We start from the raw sequence: 13,948 nt of genomic DNA on the forward strand, positions 1-13,948 counted from the left end.
CCCTTCTAACCTGGTGGCCGATCCCTCAGGTTGAGCGGCGGGTCGTCAACCAGTTAGCCGCGGCGTACGAGCAGGAGCTGCTGCCCAAAGGCTGCACGCTGCGTCTCATCGTCCAATCAGAGGACCAGGAGGAGCCGAGCACGCCCAGCCTGCGCCTCGAAGTGGTAGGAGAGGACAGCTCATCGAGAACGCTGGACATCCGTCCACCGCTCAGCCCTGAACACTAACACAGAAACACAGAAGAGTTTATCCAGATATTTATGCACACTTTCCACACTCCCATCATCATCATAGAGTCAGGAGGATGGATAGTTCTTGATGGATGTTACCAATAAAAGTACCTCTGATAAACACATCACTGCCTCTCTGTTTCAGTACACACATGCAGTAATCATATGCCAACTCTTCCGCAATATCGCAGTATAATATCTGCCAACTATGTGTGCTGTAAGCAGTATATAAAATCATCCTACATGACCATTAGAGTTTATCATATAACAGACTTTCATATCAGCTGGGTGCTGATATCCAGAGCTGTGCACGCAGTCGTTAGATATCAAATGTAAGTACAGGCTGAGAAAATGTTGCAGGCTGAAAACGCAGCACAGAGGGTTCAGTGTGCCTGTGCAGCTTCATGAACATCTCCTCAGTGGAGGGAGACCATCGTATAAGCTAAAAGAAACTTCATATCATTACATTTGTAGTAGACTATTGTTGATAGCTGTGACGTAGTGATGAAGTTAATGTCCACTTTATAGTGTAGAGCACTAAAATCAGCCAAATTATTTAATATTTATTGAAGATATATTTAAGTTAATGGCAATGAACAGTGGCATATCCAACATTTAAAGGCTGAATGGTAGATTTGTCGTTGCATGATTTAGCAGAGAAAATATTGTCAAATGGGGAAAAATCCAAACTGATTTTTATAGAAGGTTAACAAATAGCAAAACTTAAATTCCTTTAATACGTAAAAAATGATCTGAATTAAGAATGATTATGGTTGGATGAATAACATCTCTGAGTGTTCTGTTTGCTTTGAAGGAAAGGAACGTTTACATGACCAAAGAGAGTTTGACATTGCCTCAGATCGTTGCCTGCGAGTTCACTTTGATGCACACTTCATTTAGAAAATCCTCACCAGCAGAGCTTCACTGATAAATGTTTTCAAACACGACTTGCTAATTCATTTCATTTTAGTGGATAATATGTTAGCGGAAAAATACCAAGAAGAAATGTATAGCAGCCCGTTTGAATGATGGGTAATAAAACTGCCTTGTGAATTGTTTCTGTTGATGCATGGGGATGTAAAGAAGTCTCTTCTGTCATGATGATGTGCCCCATGCTGTACACTGTCTACTGACATTTAGAGAAATTTAGAGTCATAAAGAAATAATATTCAAAGTGTTGTTTCATGAATGTTTTAACGGCATCTCGACAAGGCGCCAAATGTAATGGAGCGACATTTTTCATTCTTGTATCCCAACCTCCACCGTGTAAATAAAGTCATCACAACAAAAAGGGGATTCCTCTTTTTTTTTGTTCTGTTTGTATAGCACTGACACTCCTGATTGATGGGTGTGTGTGTGTGTGTGTGTGTGTGTGTGTGTGTGTGTGTGTGTGTGTGTGTGTGTGTGTGTGTGTGTGTGTGTGTGTGTGTGTGTGTGTGTGTGTGTGTGTGTGTGTGTGTGTGTGTGTGTGTGTGTGTGTGTGTGTGTGTGTGTCAGTGTAAGAGAGACCAGTGCCTGGGTGGGAATTCTGCAACAATAACGCTTGTCCACCTTGTAAAATAACATGACAGAGGAATTTCCCTGGAATTCTGCTCTGTTTGGGGGTCTGTGTTCGACGCTGAGAGGGAATGCAGCGCGAGAAATGCCACAGAAACGTAGAAGACATCACACACACACACACACCCAGCAGGAATGTCTTCCCTATAGGGACGAATTAGCATGCAGGAAAAAGACACATTCACTCTTACTGTGCTCCGCCTGGACCCCCCATCAACACAAACATTCAGCGTTTTACACGCATCCACAGACACAGTGGTCCTTCCCTGTTGATATGGAAGTAAAACACTATAATTATATTCTTATTGCTATCAATCAATTACATTATTCAGAAAAAATGCCATGAATTAGTTTGTGCAGTATCCTTACACTCTTTTCCATTATCTTAAATTAATTGTGTGTTCTCAAATACATGGTTTTTGAAGATTTTACTCTGCCAACTTGCAGGTGGCATAAACATTTTCCTCCAAAAATAATTTTAGGACAATTCTACACCGTCTTAGAATAACAGAAAACTGAAATGTCGATCCATTTATACTCCATCTCCTCCCTGATTAGTATCGTTTTGGTAATGGATTTTGACAAAGGACTGACAAAGGATTGCGTATATGTAGACCCACCTCATCAGCAGAATAATACATTTTATTTTGTGCATTCATAACGACCACTCTTTGCTCCTCAAAAGGTTTTCTTGTGATTCGTTGTACTTGTCGGTAGCTGAAACGATGGAAAATATAGATTTTACAAATGTTTCTGACAACTAGTCTTGAATCTAAGCTGACACTGTGGCTGAATTACTCGTAGTCATTCAATTATTTTTATTTCTAAAATGTTATCTGCATGTGAAGTGGATCAAATGAGCCACAGACCGGCATGTATTTTCAAAAGTGGGACTCTTGAAGTAGCTGCATCTGGTCAGTAGATTAGGTTTTGCTATGATACCTCAAGGCTTTTTTCCAATCTCTTATAACCCTCAAACACATCTACACTTTATGGTTTTAGGAAGTCAAGCTGGCGTGCCCGTGTGTGTGTGTGCGTGTGTATCCACTTACCCTCCCCGAGGATGAAGACAAGAATAAGAGGAGGAGGGGAGAGAGAAGAGGCTCTTAGTCTGTCCGTCAGGCTATTTCTGACTGCTGCCATTTCTCTGATTAGATTATGGAGAAACAGAAACCTGGCCCTCCATCGTCCTAACCTCCCTCTCACTCTATCTCGATACATTTTGCTCTCTCCATCCCCCAGTCTTCCCTCTGCCTCGTGCTCAGCGTCTCCCTCTCATCCACCTTTTTCTCTGAGTCCTTCCCTCCTGTACTGCTGTCCATCTGTCTGTCTTTCTGTCCCGCTCTGTGTCTCTTCCACGTTCTGCAGTGGATAGAGTTGGAGGAGAGTTTAAGGTGCAAGAGAGAAGCAAAACAGAGGAGTAAAGGTAAAACGTCAAATATGACAAGAGACAAGAAAGATGGGAGAAATAAAACATGTATCATAAGCAAAACGTTTCCATTAGTTTAGACTACATTCCTTTTTGTACCTCAAGATGATTGTTTTCATTGATCAAAGACCAGGACTCAACGCTGCACACAGAGCCACTAGAGTCAATGATAATGCCTTAGTTTATATTGGTGTAAATTATCTTAACAAGCTCTAATCAACACAATTAACTCAAAATAACATTTGGGGTAACCTCTTCTGTTCATGGTGTTAAACATCCCTGGTTCTAGTCCAGATTGGGACCTCTGTTGCTGTCCTTCCCAATCTCTCCCCTCTCATTTCCTCTCACTTATGTACTTTCAGGAATAAAATAAATGCTTACAATAATCAATATAGTAATTCAAATTACACATTCATTTGTACATAAAGAATTCCATGTTAGTCAGGAGCAGTGGCCCATGTACTCCAGTAAGTTACATGGAGAGGGTAAAATCTCTCTTACATCACTCTAGATTTGAGATGGTACTTGTGTGTGTCTGTTGTGATAGGGTTTCCAGTTCAAACGTGTAACATGCACAGTGTTGATTCATATGTGAGATCTAGCTCATGACATCTACTACTTATGGTTACTAATCTCTGTTTTGATAACAAAAAGATAGCTGAAGAAGTCTTGGTGCATTTAATTTCAGAACAGTTGCTGTGCAGCAGCAGCAGCAGCTGAGAGAGGTGCAGCAGCCAGGTGGAGGTGGTGAATGATGAACGACTACTACAGCCTCTCCCATTATCATATCTGTCGCTGCTCTTAACGGGGGATTTTCATCCGTGTCCCTCCGCACTCCTCTCCTCTCTCCCTCCCTCTCCTCTTTATTGTGCTCCCCCAGGAAAGCGATCGATTCCACCTCCATTACCTCAGTCCTCTCAGCTTTAGAGATGCTCCTCATCCATGCAGCTGTGAAGCAGCACAGTTATCTCAGCCTCTGTACATGTTGGACTCTTGAGTTAACTATGGGCTTGCAGGGGCTTTGTTGTAGTTCGGGGCTGGACCGACGTACAGGGGTTGCACTCGCCGGATGCCGTCCGGTTACCGCAAGGCAATCACGTGACAGTCCCCTGGGAGAATTAGCATAAAAGACAAATAAAGGACCCCACCAAAAACACACCAGTCTGCCCTCCTTTCTTTTAAAGAAAAGGAAAGAATCCATTCCGCCTAATTCGAACCTTGCTCAGGGACAGCTCGCGTGGCAGATTGCAGCCTAATTAGTTTAGAGGGAATTTAATTCAATTAACTTTCCACAGCTCCGCGCGTCCCGCCGCTGGGCTGCTTTCAGAGCGCGGGGCCAGAGCTCGAGATCTAATTAGCGTGTTTGGAGAAGCTCTCCTGCGCGCGGCCATCCCTCGCTGCTCCAGCTGTGGTGTGTGTGTGTGTGTGTGTGTGTGTGTGTGTGTGTGTGTGTGTGTGTGTGTGTGTGTGTGTGTGTGTGTGTGTGTGTGTGTGTGTGTGTGTGTGTGTGTGTGTGTGTGTCTCCCGGGACCTGTTTTTTATCCTAAAAAGCTTCTTTTTTAAGTAACATGCCGTTATCCATTAGGATAATACAGGTCTGGTGCCGCAGTGGAGAGATGTACGCAGCATGTGAATAACCGCAGCTGCTCTGCGTCATATTCCGGCTGATGAATGCATGTTGAATTGATGTAAGAGTGGACTTAAATTAGTGTGAGTGTAATTTGATGGGTTAAAATGTATGACCACATTTGTGGAAATTGACAAAACTTCAGCCTGGTGAGCCTTTGTGCTGTCATGATTTTATTCTCATTAAACTGTAATTCACTTCACGTGTTCTATACAATCTTATTAATGTATAATTTCAGGATTTTTGACAATATTTACGTTGATATTTCTAACATTTGAATTTCATGCAATACAATTTGAATTGTACATGCACAAGACATTTACTCTGAATGTTATAGTGATAAGGTTTGCCTTTCTGCTCTTTCAGTATGCATCATGTCTTTATAAACTTCCCGTAGGTGATGCACCTTGGCCCAGATAAATGCTTTGACCTTCATAAAGGACACAATATTGCTGAAATAATCTGATTAAAGGTATTAAATAAAATAAACAGTATGATATCCTATTTGTATCCGTATTTTATTCTCCTCTTGAGGGGTAGGCTAGGACCCACGCTGATTTTGATCACGTGTATCAACACTACCTGAGTGGAGAGTTTAGGTGCTGCTGCTGCTGCTGCTGCTGGTCTGTAACCCGGTTAGACTCGTGCCGGAGCGTCACGGTACATTCCGGTAATTGGGGATTGAAATGCGGGGACAGGGGCACCGACGGGACCCCTCGCCCCCTGGTCAAACACCCCCTCCCCCCTGCACCGTCTCTCATCCATCACCGGGCAAATCAAATGCACCGCCAGCCTCTGCTGCTGCAAAGACGCAGGCTCATGTTAACGGAAAGATCTGTGATTTTTTATTTATTTTATGTGCGATCAAATGCACCTCCGAGAGAAGGGGATCTTAAGAGAGGCGATGACACGACACATTTTAGTGACACTGCAGGTGCACAGCCAGCTGCTCACACTGACCTGATGGGTTTAACACAGCTGAGGGAGCTGAACATAGCAGATGAGAGAGAAGTATGATTCCTAATATTCAAATATAAAAATAATAAATCAAGAGAAGACAAGAGTATTTTGCATTACAATTACAATTACATCCAGGACATTTAAAATAAAATCTCCGGTAAATTAGGGACTCATGCTTAACCAAAAATGTCAAACAGATGAAGGAAATAAATATTTGATACCCTGTGTGTCTATGTGTGTTAATACTGTATGTTTTTGCTTGTGCGTAAAATACGCACAGGTTACAATCAAATCAGCATTAAGGGACTCATTTATAACGTGTTACAGTGCATCGAAAACAAACTCCCACAAGATGTCCACATGATCGTCGAGATTCGCTATGGGTCTAATAATTCAATATGCACCACTGAAAAATGCAAGAACGAGAAAAAATACAGAGGCACACATGAAACAAGGACAAATAGTTTAACATTCAATCATTTTGACCTATTACTATTATTATACGTCACGTTATCAAGGTCGGATCATCAAAAATAATGAAAAATGAAACATTTATTAGTAATCTAAGCTCTCTCTGCAATTGGTTTTACGGTTTTAAAACGCATAAATGTTGTTTTTTGTAAAAAAAAAATATATACAGCAATTTTATTATTTTCCAATTACAAAGCATTATCATATTAATTAAAATGTTATCTCGGAGTGAATCAAACAGTATGAGGGTTATTTTTGTTACAGAGAGTGTATACTTCAACCTTATCAAAACGAACAACATTAATGTCTGTTTTTGTGTTCTGTCTCCAGTAGCATTTTTTAGCAACAGTTGCACGGCAATTATGCTCCTATCATGCATCGTAAAATCAGTTTCCATTTATGTGCAGACGTGATCTGAGCAGTGGCCCTGACTTTATTTTTACTCTTACTAAAATATTCTAAGGTGTGTGTTTTACAAATCCTGACATGAAGGATGTTTCTAACCAAACCTGAGGATCAATAGCTGGCTCAGTCTGAATCAGGAAAACAGCTTTCGGCGCACAGGACATGTTCTGCTTTGAGCTTTCATGATGGATGGAGCTGGCAGGCCCTCTCTCTGACTGACAGCTTCACTTGGTGTTCAGACCACCACCGCGTGTCACGAGACAGATTCCGGACTGGGGCCTCCCGTGTGGCTTTTCTTTAAACCAGTGTCCCATCTTTCACTCATCCCTTATCCCCTGTCTCTATCCATACACCTCTCCATCTCTCCATCAAGACCATCCATCCAGTCATCCATCATAGGGACCAGTCTCGGCACCCTGACACACACACGTTGTCCTGCTGGTTGCGTCGTTAAGGCCGATCTGCATGCAGCGCAGCGCCACAGATCTGCAGCCGGTGGAGACATCACAAACAATTACAGTGGCATGAAAGATGGGGGGACACATGTTGGGAATTCGATTAGGTTTTCCCTACAGATTATGCCCCTTCCGTGTCTGAAATAAGGCGTAGTGCTGTTCCCCAAGAGCTATTTGTATAGGTCAGCTTTACCCCTATAGTAATATGATGGATCAGGATCCTTAAAAAAGTCAGATTGTTATTTGAACACGAAGCCTTAATTCACCTTCAAGGAAAAACAGATACATCCGATTATTATTTTAAATGTATAAAAACCTACTCAATATATTATAATGTATTCGTAGTTCTGTGGAAGGCCTATGTTTTCTCCTTCGTGATTCCCATATAACAACGTGTGGTTAATTGCCTGAATGGTCTTTATCGTTAAATTATTATTTTTTTGTTTCCTTTAATTGAAACTGTTTTACTACAGATCATTATTTTATACAGCTACACTGATCACTGAAAAAGGGAATTGATCCTTTGATGATTACTCAATCATAACTCTCATTACAAACGGACAGCCTATGTTAAGTGCGTCCATAAAATATCCCCTAATAACCCAGTCCTCCATGGGCCTATAATCCCTATGGTCGGGGTTCCTCTCTCAGGGGCCCTCAGGAGCCTCTAGGGGACCATTGTGTCCCTCTCTGTTGACTCAGACGTCATGAATGCCAAAGATCCCCGTTACTGTTTCCGTCAAATCGCCCCCATGAATGTAAAAGTCCAAAGTTAAAGCCTTCGCAGAGGAGAAGTCTCCCCCTGCGCTGCAGCACTATAGGGCGGATTAGTGGCGTGGAAGAGACCGGTCCCCTCTTTGAAGGGATTAAAGTTTAAATGCTTAAAGCGGGAGAGCTAGGGTCGCTCCTGGCTGCTCTTTTTTTGGGGATGAAGAAACGGTCTGGTATAGAGTTTAACTTTGAAACAGTTTAAGTTTCTCTGTAAACTCACCTCTGAACCCAGCAGACCGGGACAAGGACACACACAGACGGCATGTCCTGGGAGCTGATTGGTTAATGTGCAAGGCAAAAAATCACCAGGCTTAAAATGTTTATTTACTTGAAGTGGCTAAAAGAATATTGGAACCAAATTTAAAAGCCTAAAAGGCTTGATATGTTTAGGAAAGCACGCTAGTAAAACAGTAGGCTTGTATTAAAAGTCCATGTGGGTTGGGCACGTGTGCGTAGTATCACGTAAGAAATAAGTGATAGGCTACTTAACGACACCTTAACGCATTTAGAATTTGATAATAAGAATGAAACGTTATACTAAGTCTGCAACATCAAAGTTAAAACTAAAACTCGATACCTGAAGCTAACTCAGAATAAAAATCGCCTTAATAAGAACATAGCCACTATATGGCCCTGGGATGTATTGCGCAATTACGCCCACATCTTAATGTTATATGTAATTGTATTTAAGTGAGATATATCTTTAGAAAGAATTACTTGAAAAAATCAGGGCTGAGGTTAACTCAGAGCTCTTGTGTCTGGCCTCGGATTTGGAAAAAGTGACAGACATCAGTGACGTTCATCCAGAACTGCGAGCCAACATCAACACCAACAACTGTATCAACAGCAGCTCCGCGTGCCGCCCCGCCCAAAACATCCACAGCTCTCACCAACCACACAATAAACGCTTTAAACAGATCTTATTATTTATACTTATTGGTAGTTTAAGTGAGTGCAGCGCGGCAAATGCACGCATGCGCGTGTTTGGTGGGTTAATGACATTAAGGACCATCATCATGCAGCCTCTGGTCAAGAAGAGATAACAGACACACACAATCGAAACTTAATTAATTTCTCGCATTCACGGCAAACGTAATTTTGGTTTGTGGGTTATATTATTTGTTGAAATGTATAGCCCAATAAAACGCCTGTTAATTTCATGTACAAATGTCTTGTTTTTGAATTGCTTCAGATTTGAAAACTGCATGAAGTCGGTTTCAAGAGTGAGTGTGTGTGTGTGTGTGTGTGTGTGTGTGTGTGTGTGTGTGTGTGTGTGTGTGTGTGTGTGTGTGTGTGTGTGTGTGTGTGTGTGTGTGTGTGTGTGTGTGTGTGTATTGGGGGGCCGTTTGGGATATGACTTATCACATTGTATGACACCGAACAATAAACTTAAACCAATTTATTGAGCGTCAATGCGTTTATGGTTAGCCTGTCGTGGATGCTCAGTTGTCTCCGCAGCCACTTCCCTCTCTAGTCCTATACATCAAGTGACGCTCACTCTGGTGACATCTCCGTAAAAAGTGATCGGAATCAAATCAAAGCTTTTAATCTCACCAATCACCGTCACATCTGGACGTTTTCCCCTACATAAAGACTTCTGTGGCTGAGCTTCAGTTGTTTCGACGATCCGTTGGAGGGGCAGTAAAACTATGACCAGCAATGGGGTAGGCCTATTATTAGATCCATTTCTCAGCCTGCACCTGCTCATAAGATGCATGTTAATACATCAAATATACTGTTTTGGGAAACGTGAGCACTCATAATACCCTAAGTTATTGCAAAGTATCAAATTCTCCAAGAACATCAAAAAAGGTGTATCCTCAACCTTGTTTTCTTATGTGCGTCCAATATCGGACACATTTCAATCCCAAACCGATTGAATATTACTGCTGGTTTCATTTTGAAAATCTCGACGGGCTAATAAACGCAAGACTTTTGATTACCAAACACTTAATTAACATTTTGGACTGCCAAATCCACAAGTCCGCTTGTATCCAAGTCTGCTTCCAAAGGTAGGCTGTTAAAAAGACAATTCCACAAATTAACTGTACTTCACAGACCGAACGTGGTTTATGGACACTTTGACAGGCTGTTAGGCCAGGCTGTTTTCTTACTTGAATTAAATCTCAGCATCTCATCAAAGTAGTGGAAAAAGAGAGGATATATAGACAAAATTTAGGAGGAGAAAGACATATTTCCCTGTCTTGCATGGCTGAAAATTGTACAATTCTACCAGGAGAGTTTGTGAGCTGAGGAAACTCACAAAATATGGTGAGTATGGAGATTTACACTTCATTTTAGGAACGTCTGATAAGGGAAACACATGTATAACTTTTTAAATGAAGAAGCATTTCGTTTTTTTAGCCATTAGATTTAACTCCGGTGACACCTGCGAGCTCGCGATGCTCTGGAGCGCGTGGGCGGTGCAGTGAGTGGTGGGAGGAGTGGGGGGCATTGTCATGGAAACTAGACCACCGCCTCGCTATTGTCTCGCACTCTGCCAAGTTTATTATAAACACTGCGCGAGCTGCAGCGCGCTGTCAAACGGAGAGACAGCAGCGCGAGGAGCAGTCCAGTGAGGAGAGCTGAAGAGAGACAACAGGAGAAAGTGAATAAGAAGAGTGAACAGGAAAAAGCGAAAACATCTGGATTATTAACCGAGAAATATCAAAAACAGTCCCGTCACAGTGAGATAAAATACTGACAGGAGTTCAGTCCTGGAAATACTGGAGAGACACACCGAACTAAATTCCCTGCAACTCCTCAAATAAAAGGCGGCTGCAGACACACCCGAGCGTCTCTGTTCAGAGTTATTATACGTTTTGTTTTCTTTGGCAAACCGGTTGTTTGCACCGGCTCTTCTCCATGTATAAAATGGATTACTCCTACCTGAACTCCTATGACTCCTGCATGGCGGCCATGGAAGCGTCGGCCTACGCGGACTTCAGCTCCTGCAGCCAGGCCAGTTCCTTCCAATACAACCCGATCCGGAGCGGACCCTTCTCCAACCCGGGCTGCACCCCTCTCAGCACCGCCAGCTGCACTCTTGGAGCCCTGCGGGAGCACCAGCCTACGCCCTACTCCTCAGGTACGGGAGTCTCATCTTCTGAAGGTTTGCGGGGATATAGAGAATGTTGAAAGATGTTGTTCAAATGTTTAAAGCTATGATATTACATGTTATAGAAGTTATTCTGTCGTCTCCATCGTTTTTCTAAGCTCGAGCTGCGACAAACATCTTCATAAAGCAAACAGAGGGAGGGAAAGTAAATATGTGATTGGGATATGTTTTTTTCGTTGTTGAATACCAAATGATCTATATCGTTAAAAGCCTAAATGGTTCAATGGATTTTATCTTAATGCACTTAATTTGTCATTTAAAATACATTACGGCAAATTAATTAAAGGAGAGAGGCCGTTTAATGGTAATTCCGTTTATTTATTTATTCATTTTCTTTCTTTTAATGATGACTTTCAAATATATATATATTTTATGTGGAACATCATTTTTCATTTTTGAACAATGGCCTTTATAGGATATGTATGTATGCGCCAATTTATAAAGAAAATAATATATGTGCTGGTAATAATAATAATAATAATAATAATAATATAATAATAATAATAATAATAACAATAATAATAACAATAACAATAATAATTTATATTGTTTAAGAGAAAAATCGAAAATAAGCTCGAATCACACACACACCTGTTGGCCATATCGTCCCGCCTATCGGACACATTGTTTGGGTGTGAGATTGTTCGATTTTCCTGAAACCATAATTGTTTCCAATTATATTTATTATTTTAAAGTCATTATCCAAAAATAATGTATCGTGTTCCAGTTTGCACATCTACTTAATTCCGTAAAAAGAAATGCAAACATGCGTCACCCTGTTCTCCCTCCCATCCAAACAAACCTATCGATAATTCCTGCTCAGAGCAGTGGGATTGGTTTTCTTTTCTGATCGAGTTAATGTCCATTTAACAAGCTTACAAATACAACGGAGTTTTCGTTGTATGTTTCGTGATATTCCCGATATTCCATTATAGCTACTGTAGGATTTTATTCAAGACATTTTATACATTTAGTCAACAGGCCTACATAGTTGTTTGAAACCTTAATTCATTTGAGTCTACTTTTGGCCGAATTATTCAGTATAAGAAATCAAAATGGTTAAACAAATAATTATATAAAAAAGTAGGAGTTCCGCGTTGTTGTTTTTTTATTGTTTTAAAGGAGGTCTGTCAAAGGCGCCCAGCCTTTTATATACTCTCATTGGCTGTGAAAACAACCCTGCAGACAAGAAATCAATAAAATAATCCGAAATCCACACATCAGTAACTAGAGCACAATTTGATGTTTTATGAAAAAAAATCTAGATGAGTTATACGGGTTCTCCTTCATTTACGCAGGGCTCCTACACTTGCTGTTCGTTTAAATGTTATTATTCCATTAACTGGAAATCGTTTTTCCCTTATAGTCCCCTACAAGTTTTTCTCAGACCCCTCCGGCCTCAACGAGAAGAGGAAGCAGAGGCGCATCAGGACCACCTTCACCAGCTCCCAGCTGAAGGAGCTGGAGAGGGTCTTTGCTGAGACGCACTATCCGGACATCTACACCCGTGAGGAGCTGGCGCTGAAGATAGACCTGACCGAGGCGAGGGTTCAGGTGAGAGAAGCAGCCTGTTATTCTTCTGCTTTCACGTATAACACATTATGCACAACTTTAGCGAAGGAAACTATAGGATTGACTATCTATCCATCTATCCATGTCTATCTGTCTATCCATGTCTATCTATCCATGTCTATCCGTCTATCTGTCTATCTATTCATCCATCCATATCTATAATATCTATATTTCTAACAAATATTAACTTGGAGCTAATCTGTATTTTACAGGTGTGGTTTCAGAACAGGCGTGCTAAGTTTCGTAAGCAGGAGCGTGCAGCCAACTCAAAGGCCAACGGCTCCGGTGGCACCACGGGCAGCAGCTCCAGCAGCAGCTCAGGAGGGAAGAAGGGTGGAGAGCTGAGATCTTCATCCGATGATGACGAGTCCAAAGAATCCACCTGCAGCCCCACACCTGATAGCACGGCCTCCCTGCCGGGCTCAGCCAATGGAAACATGGGCAGCCCTGCCAGCCTGAGCCCCAGCCCGGCTCCTGCCAACACCGGCTACGTCAACACCTCCAGCTCTCCGGTCCTGCAGGGGCTGAAGCCGCCCAGCTGGTCCAACCTGGGGCCCTCCAACCCAGCCGTGGCCCAGCCCGCTGCCCAGACTCAGGAGATCCTGAAGGCCTGGCAGCCGGCAGACAGTATGACCGGGCCTTTTGCCGGAGTCCTGTCCTCCTTCCACAGAAAACCCAACCCCAACATCAAGACGAACCTGTTCTGAAGCACAGAGGAAGAGGAAATGAGAAACAAACATTATGCTGTCCACTGGAACAGTGAGGAGTTTCTAGCTTTTGTTGAGAGTCAGGACTTACCCATCATAACGCTGAATTCACAGGTGTAGTCTGCTGTAGTTCAGAAAGGCCCCTTGGTTCTCCTCTATAAACTATCCCATCAAACTTAAAGCTCACATAGTTAAGTCAAAGGTCAGGTCACCATCTCCCGCCCCAACATATTATGCAACTGCTCCTGCAAAACCCAGGACATGGTCCATTTTATTCCTTCAATTATACCCTTTAACCCTTTTAATTTCATCGAAAAATCTGTTCATACGTCCTCAGATAACCCCAAAAAACCCTTTTTAATGATGCAACACTCTTTGTGTACAGGCTCTGAAGCAGTGCATACAAACTTTAGTACACAGTCTTGTTTCCTCCGTCTTTTCAGTCTTTCCTGCTCACTCATAACCTCACATTCCCACACTCTCTGCATTGCAACAGAGCCTTGGACAGCTTGAGCAGCGGCTCAGGAAACCAAACAAACAAACTTTCACCCTCAAGCACAACTCGACACACATTCTCCCAGCAGAAGGGAAACAGGGTCCCCTTAAATCTCTTTGCCGAGCGGAGCAGAGCAGCCCAAAATCCAAT

At 42.2% G+C, this 13,948-nt stretch overlaps 2 protein-coding genes across 2 annotated transcripts in view; both read left to right on the forward strand.

Annotated features, from left to right (window-relative positions):
- The window catches only part of clpb (ClpB family mitochondrial disaggregase), a 30,572-nt gene extending 29,051 nt beyond the window's left edge, over window positions 1-1,521 (forward strand). The window contains exon 16 of the mRNA XM_063907423.1: window positions 30-1,521. Coding sequence (XP_063763493.1) covers window positions 30-227 — 198 coding nt within the window. The 3' untranslated portion in view covers window positions 228-1,521. The remainder of the gene's footprint in view (window positions 1-29) is intronic.
- Window positions 1,522-10,770: 9,249 nt separating this feature from the next.
- On the forward strand, window positions 10,771-13,800 carry phox2a (paired like homeobox 2A). The gene is made up of 3 exons (XM_063907628.1): window positions 10,771-10,993; window positions 12,390-12,577; window positions 12,808-13,800. The coding sequence occupies exons 1-3, from the start codon at window positions 10,771-10,773 to the stop codon at window positions 13,300-13,302; spliced, it is 906 nt and encodes a 301-aa protein (XP_063763698.1). The 3' UTR covers window positions 13,303-13,800.
- Window positions 13,801-13,948: the final 148 nt, after the last annotated feature.

The sequence above is a fragment of the Eleginops maclovinus genome, chromosome 18 (genome assembly GCF_036324505.1).
Source record: "Eleginops maclovinus isolate JMC-PN-2008 ecotype Puerto Natales chromosome 18, JC_Emac_rtc_rv5, whole genome shotgun sequence".
Lineage (NCBI taxonomy): Eukaryota > Metazoa > Chordata > Actinopteri > Perciformes > Eleginopidae > Eleginops > Eleginops maclovinus.